The sequence below is a fragment of the Haemaphysalis longicornis genome, unplaced genomic scaffold, assembly GCF_048455015.1.
Source record: "Haemaphysalis longicornis isolate Haplotype H1 unplaced genomic scaffold, Haemaphysalis longicornis Haplotype H1 scaffold_6, whole genome shotgun sequence".
In the NCBI taxonomy this organism is placed as follows: domain Eukaryota; kingdom Metazoa; phylum Arthropoda; class Arachnida; order Ixodida; family Ixodidae; genus Haemaphysalis; species Haemaphysalis longicornis.
The window spans coordinates 65,637,943-65,655,162 of NW_027526407.1; the positions used below are offsets into that span (position 1 = coordinate 65,637,943).

General features: G+C 46.6%; 1 protein-coding gene across 9 annotated transcripts in view; it reads left to right on the plus strand.

Moving 5' to 3' along the window:
- Fmt (phosphatase 6 regulatory subunit 1-like protein fmt) overlaps positions 1-17,220 on the plus strand; it is a 62,458-nt gene that overhangs the window by 25,105 nt on the left and 20,133 nt on the right. For 3 of the 9 annotated variants that reach the window (XM_077674657.1, XM_077674651.1, XM_077674658.1), the window contains exons 11-19: positions 220-413; positions 2,392-2,510; positions 3,694-3,779; positions 6,365-6,457; positions 8,553-8,576; positions 11,201-11,298; positions 12,148-12,205; positions 12,971-13,083; positions 16,947-16,973. In XM_077674657.1, coding sequence (XP_077530783.1) covers positions 220-413; positions 2,392-2,510; positions 3,694-3,779; positions 6,365-6,457; positions 8,553-8,576; positions 11,201-11,298; positions 12,148-12,205; positions 12,971-13,083; positions 16,947-16,973 — 812 coding nt within the window. The remainder of the gene's footprint in view (positions 1-219; positions 414-2,391; positions 2,511-3,693; positions 3,780-6,364; positions 6,458-8,552; positions 8,577-11,200; positions 11,299-12,147; positions 12,206-12,970; positions 13,084-16,946; positions 16,974-17,220) is intronic. The other 6 variants (XM_077674652.1, XM_077674659.1, XM_077674653.1 and 3 more) reach the window with 5 other exon arrangements.

Below are 17,220 nucleotides of genomic sequence, written 5' to 3' on the forward strand. Positions count from 1 at the left end.
GAGAATGGGGGAGGGGTGTGGACGGACAACAACAACGCCGTATGGAGGGACAAGGCGAGTGAATGAGATGCAGTCGCATCTAAAAGCGGTCCAGCGATGAAGCGGCGACGACCACGTGTGTACGGAAAAGTACCCCCGATAAACCGTATCGTATCGTATCGAACCGTATTGATTCCGAACTTGTTCGTCACTCGACGTTATTCCCCCCGTCCCCTGCAGGACCTGTTCTTCGAGTACTCGTGGAACAACTTCCTGCACACGCAAGTGGCGCAGCTGGTCAGCTCGGTGATCAGCTCGGCCTACTCGCTCGACCAGGAAGGGAACAAGGTGAACCCGCTGCTGGACCAGCTGCTCGGCTCCTGCACGCTGGTGCAGCGGTGCCTCGACGCCTGGGACGCCAACACGCTCGAGCAGTGAGTACCGTACCGTACCGGGTGTTGGGACCGTACGCTGTATTTGCTCGTCGCTTGTTGCATGCCCACCTGTGATGCATGATGACTACCATAGCCGTGAGTACCGTACCATACAAAGTACCGTATTTACACGATTATGGCGCACCCCCGATTATAACGCGCAGGTAAGTTTACTTATGAAAAATCTGAAAAGAAAAACAATCATTTAATTAGTAAAATGATTTCAAAATAAATATTTGAACAGCTGGCGAAGGTATGCCCCCATCGAGGAATGGATACGCCAAATTTACTCGCGTGATGTTGACGTACTGTCTTGGATTGGATTGAGTTGGATTTTGGGAGGAGCTAATGTCCGTGGTGATGCCGCGGTATGCTTTGAAACTGATTTAGTTTTGCGCCTGATTGCAACACGCACACAAATTTAAAGGCTTGAAAATTTGAATTTGAAAATTGAAGGCGAACAAGCTCGAGCAGTGAGTACCTGGTACAGTTAAACCTCGATGTAACGAAGTCGGTAAAATTCGTAATTTACTTCGTTACATTGAAATTTCGCTACATTTAAATTCGCGGTTATAATGAAATTCGCGGTTTTAATGAAGTGTTCATCCCGTGAAGCGTTTCCTGAAAAAGAAAACGTGGCGCGCATACACGGCCGCCGCACTGTTTCTGTTTCTATCGGTGCTTGATCGTCTACGCGGTCATCAGCGTGATCCGCATGGAGCGTTTTCTTCCCGAAAAAATGCGCCCCGCAAGCCACAGGCGCGCTGACGCAACCGCGGAGACCACCCGCGCGATGCGGGTAGCTCCAGCGACCGATTCTAACCGCTCGCTGAAACGCAACTCGAGGGGCAAAGGAGAGGGGTATGCGAGAAAAAAAGCGGATAACGTGGGCGAAATTTTCACTGTAAAATGTCATACGCACCGATTACGAGAGCGCCCATCAAATATCCTTCGCGGCGGCCTTATCGTCTAGCCAGCCGGCATCCCCGAGCGCTTCGAAGCTCCCGCCATAGGGTGCGCGCCTCCCCATTGGCGAAACTGGTCAGGCTTCTCCCACTGCTGCGCGCAGCGCGAGTCACTTCCCGCCGCCGGCACGCAATCGCGGACGCCGGTGTGAAAAAAAAAACGCGCGGGCAAGGCTCATAAAGATTCACAAATGCTTGCTGGGACGACGAAACCCAACAAGCATGAGCGAACTCGAACGAAGTGCAAAGCGGCGGCTTGCGGCGGCGGCGGCAACGGCAGTGGCGATTAGGCTTACCACCGCGGAGGATATTTGATGGGCGCTTTCGTAAGCGGCGCGTGTCACGTTTTACAATGAAAATTTCGCCCACGCTATCCGCTTTTTTTCTCGCACACCCCTCTCATATGCCCCTCGAGTTGCGTTTCAGCGAGAGGTTAGAAGCGGTCGCTGGAGCTACCCGCATCGCGCGGGTGGTCTCCGCGGCTGCGTCAGCGCGCCTGTGGCTTGCGGGGCGCGTTTTGCGTTTTTGCAGGGAGAAAACGGTGCGTGCGGTTCATGCTGATGCCGATTAAGCCGTAGACGATTAAGCTCCGACAGAGAGAGTGCGCCAGCCTTGTATGCACGCCACGCAGTTTGTAGGCAAGGGACTTAATCAAAGACTCCGTGGCTGGCTGCATCCGCGGCATTGGGCGACCCGTGTCGCCGTTCGCGTTTTATTGGGACCCAAAATCTACTTCTACAACTTAAATATCGTGCCTCGTTCTCCATGAAACTTCGTTACATTGAAATTCCGGCAAACGGGACTTCGTTACACAGAGGGTGAAAATACACGGTGTACATACACTTGAAGTTACAAAAAATTCCGTAGTTCGTTACATCGAGGGTTTCAATACATTGAAGTTCGTTACATCGAAGTTCGTTACATCGAGGTTTAACTGTATTCTAAGTGAAGTTTGCGTAAGAATTAGTGTCGGAAGCGTTGCTTTATTTTCGTCGTTTTGTTGCCCCTTTCAGAAATCAGCCCGGGAAGCATCGGCGCGGCTACATGGGCCACCTGACGAAAATTGTCAACGACATCGTAGCAGCAGCCGACAATGGGAACAACTCTGAGCTTGTGCGAGAGCGGTTAAAAGGTGCCCGTTACCCCTTTGTCTAGCTGGAGTTTGTAAACGAAGCTTGTCAGAGAACAACGTAACGTGTAAAACTCGCTGGGGAATCGTACATGTGTTTATATAAGGTAACATTTAGAACATGTCATCAAAATGATACCAACAGGCTGATTAATGCAATCCCATAAGCAAAATGTGTGAGGAAAGCTGTCTGCTTGCATAGAGCTTCAGGTTGGCCCTTTTATAGAACTCGGATGTTTTTTATGTTTCGAAACTGCATGTACAAACAGTACCTTCATGCAGTATTTCAATTCTATTTCTGTATAGTTGTTTCTATGCAGCAGTATTTTGACAGTATTTCTAGATTGCCTTCTCCCAATGTGCCTGCCTATGTCAAGACTGCGAGGAAGGTCTAATACCGTAAAGTTATGATTTGAATGAGAAAAAAAAATGTGTACGGATAATGGCAGTTTACTTAGCTGGAACAATAAAAAGAAATATAACGTAGTTATTTTATTTTATTTATTTATTTATTTACAATACTGCCAGTCTCTTACGAGACCAAAGCAGGAGGGCATGAGTTTCAGAATACAATAAACACTAAGTACATTCTGACAGGTGGCATGCAAGACTGTAGCTATTTTAAAATTGATAATAACAATGCTAGTTACATAGAAACAATAGACATAGGTATTTATGCATATTTATCCATATTCCTTTTATAACGTATAAGTTATACATCTACCTATAAGTTATAAGTTTGATTTGAATGAGAAAAAAATATGTATGGATAATGGCAGTTTATTTAGCGGGAACAATAAAAATAAATATAAAGTAGTTATATTCCTTTTATAACGTATAAGTTATACATATACCTATAAGTTATAACCTAGTTATATTCCCCGAAGTAGGCTCAAGATACTGTAATTTACCCTGCACCCACTAGAAGACAAAATTGCGAATGCCAAACACTGATTACCTTATTGGCCACTTGGGGAACAGTATGAAGGCGTTATTGCCAGTTGAGGCAACTAAAAACACTGCCGCCAAATGTTCTCAGTCATTTTATTTGGTTCTGAACCGCAAGCCTGTTAACAAGACATTTGGCTGGGTTTCACAGTAGAGTCGATGTTCACCACTTTCCGGAAGCATTTTCCGCAAATGGCACCGAGTTGAACGGCAGTCTTTGGTTTGTGCGGATTGGCAGATCTTCCAGAGGAGACCAAGGGACGTTGGGAGACATTCACCGTCGATACGCTCGCCGAAGTGAACAAGAAGAACACCGTGTCATTGGTGAGTGACGTTTTCGCCGGCGCACGGCACGTGGCCTTTTTGCGTGGACATTGGTTGCTGGTGTATACACTCCGGTGCAAGTTAAAAATGGAAATACCTCATGTATGAGGTTGGTACTTTTCGGGGAGGGTGGGAAGGGGGTAAAAATCAAGTGCTATTTTTCAGACATGATCGGGGCGAAATCTGGTGTTTTCTTACAGCATTCCAAAACTTGGTTTTTTTTTAGGGTCAAATTTATGGATGTCCTATTTAACAGACCCAGTTTATTTTATCAGAAGTTGTCACTAGCTTCTCTAATACGTTAAAATTGGTAATCGGGGGAACATCAGGGTTTTCTAGCAAAATATTGGCCTCGAAGGGATCCCTTAGCAGCAGTTAAATTACGGAGAAAAGAAAGTGTAGCAACAATTGCCGTTTGTTCGGAAAATAATCAGTAATAATGACAGTAAAGAGCATTGGCAACTTCTAAGGTACGAAACATTTTATTAACGAAAAGCTGGTCCTTGTTTACATACATTATCGTCTGCAGTCGCAACATGCCAGTCTCCGTTTGAGACCTGCTGTCCAGTTGTTTTGCGTATTTCAGCTGGGAGAAAGTTCTGTCGAGATCAAAGCTTCCTTTAAAGGGTCCATGAAGAGAAAATACAACTTTGTTTAACTTTAAAGAGTTCGGCTTCACTACCTCAGTCAGCTCCATTCCGGCCACGAAAGACGTTTTTTAACCGATAAAAACGCAAGAAATACTTAACAACTTTCAAATTCCGCGCCACAGTGACATGTTATTGGTGCGAGTGACGTCATATGGGCCAGCACTAAAAACATAATTTTAAGTGGGTTAGGTGCACGTCAGCATTCGAGTGATTCGATCAAACGGAACTAGCGGCCCCACTACAATCGTCCAGTCGAGTGTCCTGGCGATTGATTAGTTCGGCCGCTGTCAATCGCCCAAACAAGATTCTGTGACGTCATAGAAAAGTTGCCGGCAACTGGCTAGCGAGTCGCCACAGCTCCACACGTTTTCTTTAGTATCTCCGTTATTTTTTGGAAGTTTGCGATGAAATCAGTATCATTTTTATCAGGACAAAGCAGCCTTTCTAATGAACCAAACTTGTATTTTGTCTTCGTGGCTCCTTTAAGCTAGATTTGGGAATAAATCTGGTTTAACCCGATTCTCGTGAAACATGTCCGGGGTGTAAAAATCGTGTAAAATCAGGCTGTGCCCTACCCGTGCAGGATATCGCCAGAGTCCATCAATGCTTTTCTGGTCGTGAAACTTCGCCGTCACGCTATGGGAGAGCTTCGTACGCTGCTCAGGGAGGCCGCGCCGCGGCGCTGGCGTTGATCGGAGGGCAGCCGGCGAAGCGGTCGGAGGGGAGTGCGGCGCGTAGCAGACGCTCCTTGCGGTGTTAGCAGGGCTCGTGGGGACTTCTAAAAAATCAAGCACAGATAGCAGTCGGCACTTTTGAGCGCGATTTCTGCCGCATACGGCTTCCCTGCAAGGGCTGCAATCCTGGCGGCTTCGTTTTGTAGCCACAATTGAAGGCACAACTACCAACATTCCGTTTCTATCCAGAAAAGTGCCGCCAAACACGTACGCAGGTTCTGCCGCGCACGGCTGAAGCGCGCGCTGCAGCGGCGGCGGCCCGATGCCCTCCGTAGGATACCTTGAGAACAGCCCGCTGTACAGGGTGGAGACACCCTTTGAACGATCCCGTGCCGCCCCTATTGGGTCGAAGTGCTCAACGCACTGTTCTTTTCGTTTCCCACAAGACGCAGCAACGCGATACAGATACGATGGTTCAAACTTCGCTAGTAAACCGCGTTGTGGAGATAATTACGGTGCGGTTTTGTTACAATGACTTGCTGCGGCGGCGAGCGAGCGAACCAAAATGGCGGCGCAATGCATATGTGTCTCCACTCTGTACGGCGCACGCGCGTCAATGTAAATACTCTAGCCCTCCGATCTTCGGCGGCGCCTCTCGCGGGAGCCTTTGTCCTCAAACAAAACTCGGCCAGGAGTTTCATGACCAGAAAAGCATTGACGGACTCTGATATTGCTCTGCTGTAGCAACGGACTTGTGACGACAGCGCGCACGTGCACTTCGTATGGTGATTGCACTTAATGCGTGGCGTTGTGGGCTTTTCTTTCTCACCTCATTTGCTCTTCGTCGCTGCAGTAGTTGTACCCATGTATAGTAATGCTTTGTTTTCTAAATCAGTTCTATTTGGATGGGAGTAAAGGTCTCCTGGCTGAGAGCACACTTGCAATAGTTTGTAGACTCGGGTCATTGGCCGCTGTGGCTGTTCAGAGCAGACGTTTCAGATTCAAAGGTGACCCGAAAGTAGTTTGATATGCACGCATGTGTGCAGAAGTTGTTCGAGGAGATGTTTAAGCTGTCGAGCTCAAACAACACTCCAACATGTCCCAAGTTCAGTATCAGCTCGGCTGTTTCTACTGTAATTATGGTTTTTGAATAGCGATTGCTACAGTTCAGCGACAAAGACTTGAGCATTGTGAAATTCTCAGTTGCACCTAGGAATTGGCTTGGTGATTTAAGCAAGCTTTTTTCCTTCCTTGACGCTAGGGTGGTGGGATGCCTAGTGTGTCCAGTTCGGAGGACGACGAGTGCATTGACTTGCGGGAGGTCGGATTCCACCAAGAGGCCGCCCTCCAGCAGGTAAGCAGAGGGGCTTGGCTGCAAGGGGGAGTGGCCAAAATTCAAAGATTTTTGGGGGGGCAGGGATAAACTGCGCACAGGTGGTGTTTGAGTGAAGGAGAGGCAGTGACGTCTTTTGGTGCAGAGCGTGGAGGAGCAGTAGTACAAAAGGCAAGGACGTGTAATCGTCCTTCACATTCTGCGTTTTATGCGAGAGAGGAAGGTGATGAAATGGCACGCTCCATCATCCGGAGCGCGGCCAAAACAAAATTTGTAACACTTGCTGTTGGCAGCTCAATGGGAAAGTAAGCCAAACAGGTTAACCACCAGTTCGAGAACATAGATAAAATAATCTGCAGCGTTCAGTAGACAGACGCAGCAATCATCATAGTAAGGTCACATTGCAGACCACAAGATTGGCCTGGGTGCTGATACTGAAGCTCCTTCAGATACTGAAGCTCCTTCGCTTAGCTGCCAAGGAGCTTATGTTTTTAGAGCAGCCAAAAAATTTAACGATTTGAACGCACGCGAGAGTTTCTGGTGTGCGGTGGTGAAGAGAGGTCCCCAAAAATGTCCGATCTTATGTTGCGCAGCGTTTTGCTCACGAGTGGATGTTGTTGTTCCTGCTGGTGGCCAGGATTAGTCTTCTTTCGTCAGCAGTACTAGTTTCATTTGGAAGTTTAAGCTCGGTTATCGTCGTGTCACCGTTAGTAAACGCAAATATTTTTCTTCGATTAACCGTTGCATTGCTGCAAGAATCGGAGAATCACCATCGAAGGGGCGCAGCGCCAAGTCTCTGCAGCCAATAGTATCCAAAGCCAATCATTGCAAAGTCTACCGTAGGCCTTGGCTTTTAAGGAAATGGTGGTGATTATAAAGGTAACTGGGACTATGTACAACTATGGAAATAAGTTGGGCATAACCAGTGTTCCTTAAGAACAGGCTCTGCACCATCAAATATTTCTTCGTCGGGCAAAAGGCAGAAAGAGGGAAAAGGCATTACCTAAACTTAATCCGATCTGCCAATGTTGTAGCAAGACAAGCTACATTGTATAGCCAACATATTAATAACAACATGAACTACAGCATTAGTTGTGGCATAAACACATTAAGGTTTTGTCTCGCTAGGTGCCTTGCAACGTATTTTGATGCATTCTCACTGAGGAATCACACTGAACGCACTGCTGTAAATGCGAAATTTCTGCCTAGTGTACTGGGGATAGTTCTGGCGTTTCCAGCATTGTTGTGGTGTTTAGGTTTCCGGTCGTTTCGTCTCCACAACCTTAAAATGTATTTTCAGGTGTCACCGGGCAGTGTTTCGGATCACAGCCCACTCGTGTGGTGGGCGGCGGCGGTCGCGTTACTACTTGAAACTTTTCATTAATCTCGCTTCTGCCTTTTTTGCTTTGCTTTGCTTCGTATGAATGGACGCTGTCGCAGCTGAAGTGTTACGAAGTTGTTGTCAGCGGTGAATATGTTGTTTCATAAGGAAGCGCCGCGCGACAAAGCCAACTTTATAACGAAGCCAGCATTGACCTGCCGAGAGAGTGGAAGGCAGTATAGTCAAAGGAGTTACGTTACCTTGTGTATAAACATGTTATCCTACCACGATAGACTCACCTCGAAGGATGTCTTAGCAGGCAGTTAGCAATGTTATCACTTAATTGCTACCAAATTACCTCGTAATTGTTGAGCTTTTATTTATTTTACCGTATCAGTGTGCTTTGAAATAGTCTGATAAGCAATTTCTTCTTTGTCTAAAGTTCTAAGCAGCTCAGTCGAGATGGGGAAACGCTTTTTACCAGAGCTGCAGCTCGTTGGGTTGTCCTCTTAAGAATGCTGTCATCTTACCCGACGTAACGTGTTTGTCGTTTTTTCATACGTCTTTAACACCGGTTCTTTGATCATGCCCGTTACTCGGTTCTTCTCCCCAGGAGGGTTAATAACTGTGTTGCATCCCGGCAGCCGCTGTCGTAACGTGACACGGACTCTCTCCGTGATCTTCTTCTCTCTCCTCGCCCCCTCTCCTCCAAACACCCCCTTTCGGGGCCCGTTCCGTTTTTCCGTTTTCTAACCCCCTCCCTCTTCTCTTCTCCCCCACGTCTCCACTCTGCAGGTTTTCCCGAGGTCAGTGCAGCAGGTGAGATGGGCTTTCCTTTCTTTGTGCCTGCTCCCCCCTCTTCCTCGTCTTTCATCCTCGTCCTTTTTTCCGATCTCGTGCACGACTCTCCTTTCTTCTTGTCTGCATCTCTCGTTATGGCTGCCCCCCATGTTTGGGATCGTGTCGCCACACCTTGCACGTTTTGATTGGTGTTGTGAAGACTTGTAAGTTGGAATGACTTGTGATGTGGAGGTTTCGTGTGTCTGTTGGCTTGCGTTGGCTAGCGGCTTGTTAGCCGGATTTGTTTGCGTGACGGGAAGGCTGCTGTTTTTGGAACCACAGAATGCTTGTGTGGTGTGCATGGTATGTGTGTTCCTTTTTGCTAATTCTGCTGCTTGCTTCCAAAGATGAGGTTTTTGTGGTTTCGAGGAAGCCAGAAACTTGGTGCCTTGCTAAACCCCTGGAAGCGAGGCTTAGGTCAGCTCAACAGGCTGTGGAACAAAGGATGATAGGAATAATAATGCTTAGGGAAAGGAAATGATTTTCTCAAGGAACAAACTTGGATGGAAGACTTTGTAGCTAAAATTTACAGAGAAAGAAGTGGCCTTAGGTTGGCCATACAATGTGGAGGGCTGATGACCAGTGGACAGTTAGAATAATAGCATGCCTATCGAGAGAAGTGAGGTTAGAAGCAGGGGAAGACTGTTAGCTCACGGAGGGATGAAACCAGAAAATTCGAGGCAAAAAAATGGACTCACGGCAGCACAGAAGAGGAATGGTTGGAGGAACGTTGGACAGGCCTTCATCCTGGAGTGGGACTTGGATATGATGATGGTGATTATTATTATTCCGCCGTACCGTTGGTTTCGTGTCTCTGAGTCACCCGAATATTACGATTCGAAAAGCATCAAAGGCACCGATTTAACTCTGCACTTGCGTAGACCACTCGGAAGGCGACCAGTGTTTCCGCAATGACCACACCCAAATCTTCCGCACTCCCATGCTGTAGTTGCTTCCAATATGTGCACTGCTGGTACAGCCATGGACAGATTAAATGCGAATTCCAAAATACGAATGCACAAGGCTGAAATGTACAGATTACGCGTTTTAAGTGCAAAGCCTTGTCGCCGTGGCTCACTGTAACGGTCGATGTCAAACGACTGCCGGAATCAGGCAGTGCCGCGAGATAGCAAACCCAAGTAGAGCCCGGCATTCCGTCGTGGCACGTCCCACTGAGGCTTCGAAAGCCACGCGATTTCAATAGTCATAACCGTTTGAAACTCGTTAACCGCTGGCGCTTATCATACATCTCCCCGTTGTTTAGCGCAAAGAAAACTGTAGGTGCATTTGAGGCAAAGTATACATAATTAACCGGCAGCGCCCGCGTTCATTTAGTTAGGAACGCTCGCTTGTTTGGTTTTTGCGATAGGAAGCAAAGAAAAGTGGCAGTGCAACGCCGGCACGTGCGGGAGGAAAAGCAAGCACAAAAAGAACAGAACTCCTGCGGGTGGTGTTTCAGGTAGGGGGCGCTCGAGCACTGCGAAGGCGGGAAATTCGAATTGCGTTGGGTGGTAACAGTGAGCGGATAACGGCGCTACAGCCCATTATGGCGAATCACTGATCTGCACTTCCGACAGCTTTCACATTGAGTGGAACGGCTTTAATTGTTTCTTTTCTGTGTTATTGAAGTTATCATGTGGCTCGGGATAATATAGGATGATGATAAGCATTCCTAAACACACCCGAACCGCACTAATGTCTGACTTCAATAATCCAGCCTTTGATTTAGTGAGTCTACGTTTGTATTTCCGTGTTCGCATTACATTTCTTCATGGCTGTACCTTTGCATGCGTCTTGCCCGTATGACTGGTGTGCACTGCTTAGCAGCACTGAATTTTTTTTTTTTCTTTTTACGCTGCATGTAAACTGCTTTGCATTGTGTTTGACCGTCCATAGTATCTCCTCTTTGTGATGCAGTATGTATATGATATGTGTACAAAAAGTAAGCTGTAGCAAACCCAGTCGTAGTGTCTTCGTAGTCATTCCAGCTATGCGCAACGTTTGGGTGTAATAGGAATAACCCCTTCGGGCATAACCTGTTTGTCGATAGGCGCAAGCCAAATACAGTGCTGATCGATGTATTGCATCTTAATCCAAGTCCTTCTGAGGCCCTAGTAATTGTTATAGTCCATGTGATCTTCAAGGAGCATACGTAAGCGTAACAGATAACAGTAATAGCAGTGCAGGTTGGTTTGTTCATCAAAACCTAAGCTCACATAGGGTACATTAGCTACATTGTGCACATCTCTTATAAATTGTTCAAGCTAAAATATCCTAAAGTGTCAAAAAAGGTAAAATTTGCGTACAAGTTTTTAAAAATACGGCACCACAATAGCCATTGTGAGAGTAAATTGGCAGTGTTGCACGCTGTCATGTTTTAGAATGCTTACAGCACTCGCGTTTACTCCCGTAATTCTCTCTTTTTAAGCCGCCCGCACATCATCCCCACTAGCTGCATTGTTATTCCCCACTGCTGACGTAGTCTGGTTGTGCGCACGCGCTTCCGAAAACTGTTTCCGCTTCCCGCACGTGACTCTGTCTCCGTCGTGACGTGACGTTGCACAGTGGAGTGCTTGTGACGTTTGGTGCGAATATGGCCGCAGGCCTTCTCTGATTACCAGATGGAGCAGGTGACGAGCAACTTCGTCGAGCAGTTCGGCTTCAACGATGACGAGTTTGTCGAGGCGGACGAGAACCTCGTGTGAGTGTCTCGAAACTCGTCACTTTCGCTCCTTGTTACGGGAGAAATCGCTAACCTTAATTTTGCTCGCTGATTTTCGCTAACCCTAATTTTGCACGCTAATTTTCAAATAAAACCCCGAAATGGTGAATAAACATCTCTTGGAAGAACGTTGTCCTTAGAATGGCTTCACTTATACCTTTTGTTTGGCATCAGTTTTGAGTTTTTCACGATGATTGACGTTTTATATTTAGCAGAATTTTATGGGGATGCAACTTTTGGGGTCGTTAGGCTTAGAGGAAAGATTACCTTTTGTTTAGGCATCAGTTCGAGTTTTTCGCAATGATTGATGTTTTATATTAGCAGAATTTTATGGGGATGCAATTTTTGGTGTCATTAGGCCGTCAGTTCTAGTTTTTCGCAATGATTGATGTTTTATATTAGCAGAATTTTATGGGCATGCATGCAACTTGCGGGATCGTTAGGCTTAGAGGAAAAATAGTTCAGGATTAGAATGTTTATTATGATGATGATCATGAAGGTGATCGGTAGGGGCGAGGTGGAGTCTACGTTAGTGTGCCAAAAAAAACTTGGATGAACTGCGAGTCTTGATGGAAATCAGTGCGTAATGAGACGAAAATAACAACTTACATCAGTGCAGCTTCATCTGTCGCCGCGAATGCTACAAACTGTACTTCATTAACTGCCGGATGACTTCGTGATATTGGCAGGTGGAGATGGTCGCTAATTTCTCTTGCACTAAATGCTTTAGACTCTGAAGAAGCCAGGCTACCCGCACCCTCTGTTGTGGGTGCAAACCCACTGCCAAAAGTATATGCTTTGTGATAATTAACGATGATGATTTTGCAGGGGCCAACTGGACCAACTTGCAAGGGCAAACTTCCATCTTCCGTCTGAAGTTAACATGGTAAGACATTTTGGACGTAGTATCTTTGAATTTCTGTGTGTGTGGCATTGCTGTGGACGAAGCTGTGTGATTGGTGCTAGAAGTTAGTGGTGGTCTTCAAAATGCCTGAAACGGCTCGTTGAGATACAAGTGAAATAAAATGCAGTGTTGGACCCCGATTTCGGAACCCAGTTTTGTTATTGTTGGAACTTCATGGACAATTTTATGTTCGGCAACCTTAAAGCTTGAGCCTTGGCGTGCTTTTTAACTAATTTATAAAGCATTTTGCAGTTCATCGTCGGTTTCGTATTGGTGCTTCGACTAGCGTAAAGACACCCTAAATTTCTCGATTTTGTGAATTCTTTCTCCCCCCCCAATGGACCTCTCAGTGGTTTTTGCAAGATCGGCTTTCAACCGCTGTGCTGTTTTGGTTCCTTCATAGAACATTTTGTGGTTCATTGTTGGGTTTGCTAAGGGGTTTTGACTGGCATTTCTCAACATGCCATATTGACATATGGCATATTTCATATGGCATACGCAATATCGATAATGGTATCAATATTGATATGGTGTCAATATGGCATATGCCATATTGATACTGACGTATGCCAGTCGTTTGACTGGCAAATGTCTGATATTTCTGAATTTTGGGAATTCTGTTGTCCCCCCCTTGACTTGTTGGTGGTTTTTGCAAAACCGGCTTTGAGTCGTGTTGTTCTGTTTGCTTCGCTGTTTTGTTTCCCTACCGACCGTGTTGTTTGTTTGTTTGTTTTCCGCCCCTGAAAGCAGAGTCATGCGGAGCTCTTTGAGCGCGTCTGCCGGGAAAAGGTCCAGACATTGGACGACGCGGACAGCGACGACGACATTTGGGATGACAAGGAGGCCGTTCTGTCGACCCGGTAAGGAAATTGTTCTTTGTGATAGTTTCACCGAACGAAGACAGATAGAGGTTTCAACGTCGGTATAGTTTGCGCGACAGCTCTTTATGATGAAGCGAAGAGGGGGAAATGTCACGTTGAGTAGTTGTGGGTGATCCCTAAAAAACGTGTTCTCTCTGGCTCTTCATATGGTGAATAGCATAGAGATAATATACTGACTCTAGAGGGAAAGCGCGCCGCTGAGCCAATGCATTGGAACCGTACGACACACAGGGGCAGACATGATACAACGATTTGAAGGTTGCCAGCTGAGCTTTTGCTTACTAAAAACGGCGAAAGCGTTGGGTTGTAATCTGGCAACGCGCTACTGTGGCGTTTCCGCGTCCGGCTAGCGAAGCATGCCGGGATTAATTGTAACATGGCGGACCGCTGGCCAGGCGGATTCTGTGTAGGCGGCGTCGACGGCGTTGCGTAGTTTATCTCCTGTGGGTAGGTAACCGACGTGTTTTTGGTTTAGCGTGTGACCTATATGTACCGAGACTATTTGAGCAAGATGTGGCAACGCTCACACAACACTTGCGCGCAAGCTCGAATGCGACTGATCGCATGCGCGAGGACGCCAAGGAATCAGCTGATCCATACTGGGGCGCACAGAAAAATGAATCTCCGTCATGATCTCCGTGCATTTTGGTGCTGTGCCGCGTTATTTGCCATTCTGTGACATTTTGCGAGTCGCTCAATGCTTTTCAAACGAGGTGAAGTGAACTGTGGCTTTAGCTAAATGTAAAACCTTTATTGACACACACACAAAAAAAACGTCGCTGATATTGCCGGTGAGTCTCGGACATACCGTCTCGGCCAACGCTGATATTGCCGGTGAGTCGCGGCCCTTTGAAGCAAAGGAACGAAAGAGCGCGGTCGATCGCAGGCCAACGAAGTGGCAGAATGCATGTCAAGGGAGTATGCGAAATACAGTCAGCGGTGTTCCCCGTTTTCCTTTCTGTGTATTCGTCAAGTTCTAGCTGCTTTCCACCCCTTCAAAGGAAAGCTTGCGGGACTGAATGGGCAGTATTGAATGGGCAGTAATTTTCCGAACAGAGCGCGCGAGGAGAGCACATTGACTTATTGTGACTGATTAAAAAAGAAACCGCATTTCGTTACCTATTTTTTGTTCTACCTTCACGAACGTTTGCGCGAAAGTTCGAAGCACGGAGAGCTGTAAGAAGTTCCATGAATAAAACAACTGGAACCGAACGATTATAAAAGCTCCTTTTATTTCTCTTCCAACGGAAACGATCGCTGGCTGCCACTCCGTAGCCTGTAGTGAACTTGCGTTGGTCAAGGTCAGATCGAAATCGCTGTTCCGGCGTCAGTTCAGGCGAAATAGATACGGTGCTTAACGTGACGAAACGAATGACAGCCTCGCAAGCGGCCGGGGAGGCACTTGCTCAGCGCGTGCATTCGTGTAGTACCAGTTGTACACGTTTTGCACGCACGCACTGCGCAAGTCAGGCGCAAGGGCCTCGCCACTTCCTAGCATACTTCATCTGCAAACGCCGATCGAGGGACTTTAGCACACTTAAAGAAAATCGAAACCAAAACTGTACTACGCACTTACTCTTTGTTCGCTAATTAGAGCTTAATTACAATAAAAGTATTTTATAGAGCTAGTTTTAATTACTGAGGCAGTTATTTGTAACTATTTTGCTTCAGTTCTTTGTTTTAGTTTAGTAATTACGGAACAACTTTTTAGAGGGCTGAATACAATTGATCTGGCAACCATGGGAATTGTATCATGTCAGCGCCCACGATTCGTACGGTCTCGGAGCTCGCTTTACCCCCCTGGTGAATAGAGAATTGTGGTACATCTGAACAAGATGTGAAAATTAAGGCAGAATGTTCAGGTGTGGAAATTGTTTAGCACCTCTGCGGTTGTGCATTTGTAACTCGCTGAAACAGAAGAGTGGGCGAGTTGGTGCATTTCAAAAGAATAAACGGCGCAAAAATGATGCAACCCAGTAAAGCCAGGGCAGACACAGCGCCGTGTCTGTTTGCTCCCTCTTTCCTGTGTTTCGTCATTTTTGCGCCATTTATTCTTTTAAAATGTGTTTGTCTAGTGGAGCCTGAATGCATCAGCACTTCTATTAATTTGCACCCAAGCGTTTCGAAATTTATGCGGGCAGAATTTTTTATTTGCGCTAACTTTACAGATGGCATGATTTTTTGGTTTGAGCGCACCAGTTTGAAGTTTATTTGGAAATTCTGGGGATTAACTGTGCATTCTCCTCTCTCTCTGCACTTGTAGGCTTTTTTTTAAGTAAGTAAACAACGTTGTATGCTCTCTTAGAATTGCTCCGAATTTGCTCGATGTTTCGTAATTGCGCGTCAATCCCGAGCACTTGGATGTAAGCGCTGAACGAAACGTGGAAAAAGAGAAACACGACTTCTCGGTTGTGGAGGGCAGTACTGAGCAGATAACTTTTTCAGTCTTTGGCAGCTTTGGGCCCACTCGTTTCAGCTACTGCATGTGGTATTTTAGTAAATGGTAGACTTTCCTTTGCTAAGTAGTACACCGGAAGAGCAACTTGATTTAATGACGCAGTCAAACCTCGATGTACCAAAGTCAGCAAAATTCGTAATTTACTTCGTCACATTGAAATTCGCAGTTAAAAATGAAGTGTTAACCGCGTGAAGCGATTCCTGCAAACGAAACTAGTCGCGCATGCACAACCGGCCCACTGTTTCTGTTTTCGTCGAAGCTTATTCATCTACCTGGGCATCAGCGTAAACCGCATGGGGCGTTTTCTGCACGCAAAAACACGCCTCGCCAGCCACAGGCGCACTGATGCAGTTGCGGAGACCACCCGTGCGATGTGGGTAGCTCCAGCGACCGCTTCTAACTGCTCGCTGAAACACAACACAAGGGACAAACGAAGTTGTTTCGTGGAGGACAAAATCTGATAATTTGCACTTTAAAACGTCATACGTGCCGCCTAGGAAAGCGCCCATCAAATATCCTCCGCGATTCCTGCAAACTCGTCTCTGTATGGGGCCAGCTGGCATCCCCGTTGGCACAAGTCATCAGGCTCTTCCCACTGCCGCGCGCGGCGCGAGTCGCTTTCTGGCCGATGCAGAAGCCTCTGCCGGCGCAGAATCGCGGACGCGGGTGTGAAAAAAATGTACGCGCAAGGCTCATAAAGACCCACAAATGCTTTGCCATGCTCTTGCTGGAATGGTGGAACCAACCAAGCACGAGCGAACGCGAACAAAGGGCAAAGCGGCGGCACAGAGCGGTGGGGCCATGCGCAGTTTGTAGGCAGGGAGCTTGTAGGCAGGGAGCTTGTAGGCAGGGAGCTTGCAGGCAAGGAGCTCGGTCACGGACTTCGCGCCTCGCTGCATCCACGGCGTTGGGAAACCCGAGTCGCCGTTCGCGTTTTGTCGAGACTACGTTTCGGCGCTTGCGTCTCCCAAAATCTACTTCCGTGCAACCAAAATTTCGTGCCTAATTGTCCGTGAAACTTTGTTGCATTAAAATTTCGGCAAATGGGACTTCGTTACACAGAGGGTGAAAAGTCATTGTGTGCGTACACTTGAAGTTGAAAAAAAATTCCGTGGTTTGTTACATCGGGGATTTCGTTAACATTGAAGTTCGTTACATCAAGGTTTGACTGTATTTGGCTTGTGGACTACGGCCTCAAGACCAACATGAGTGGTACATATCGTGCTTTCGACGCATTTTGCATTGTTGAGTCTTCAGAAAAAGCTGTTCCTATTTTTATCTTTCCATTTCACTTATTTCTTATTACTTTCCCGTATTATTTTTGTAATTTAAAGTTTAAACGTTAAATTTCTCTATTTAAAATTATTTTTTTTTTAATTGCTAGATGGCGGCACCCACTTCGTTCTCTCATGTAAGCACAAAAAGCTTTTTCACTTTTTGCTGCCTAAACTGTTTGTCTTCTGTGTGTGATAGTCAAGCTTCTTGTAATCTTGCAGCAAAGTGGTGAAGGGAACCTCTTTTTGTTGTGCTACATGCTTTGTTCCCAAAATGCTATGGCAACCCTGTACTTGGCTAGGTTGCAACTGCTGCGTGAGAAAGAAAAAAAAAGCATTTAGCTAGAATCCGAAAGATCAAACAATAAATGTGTGTGATAATGA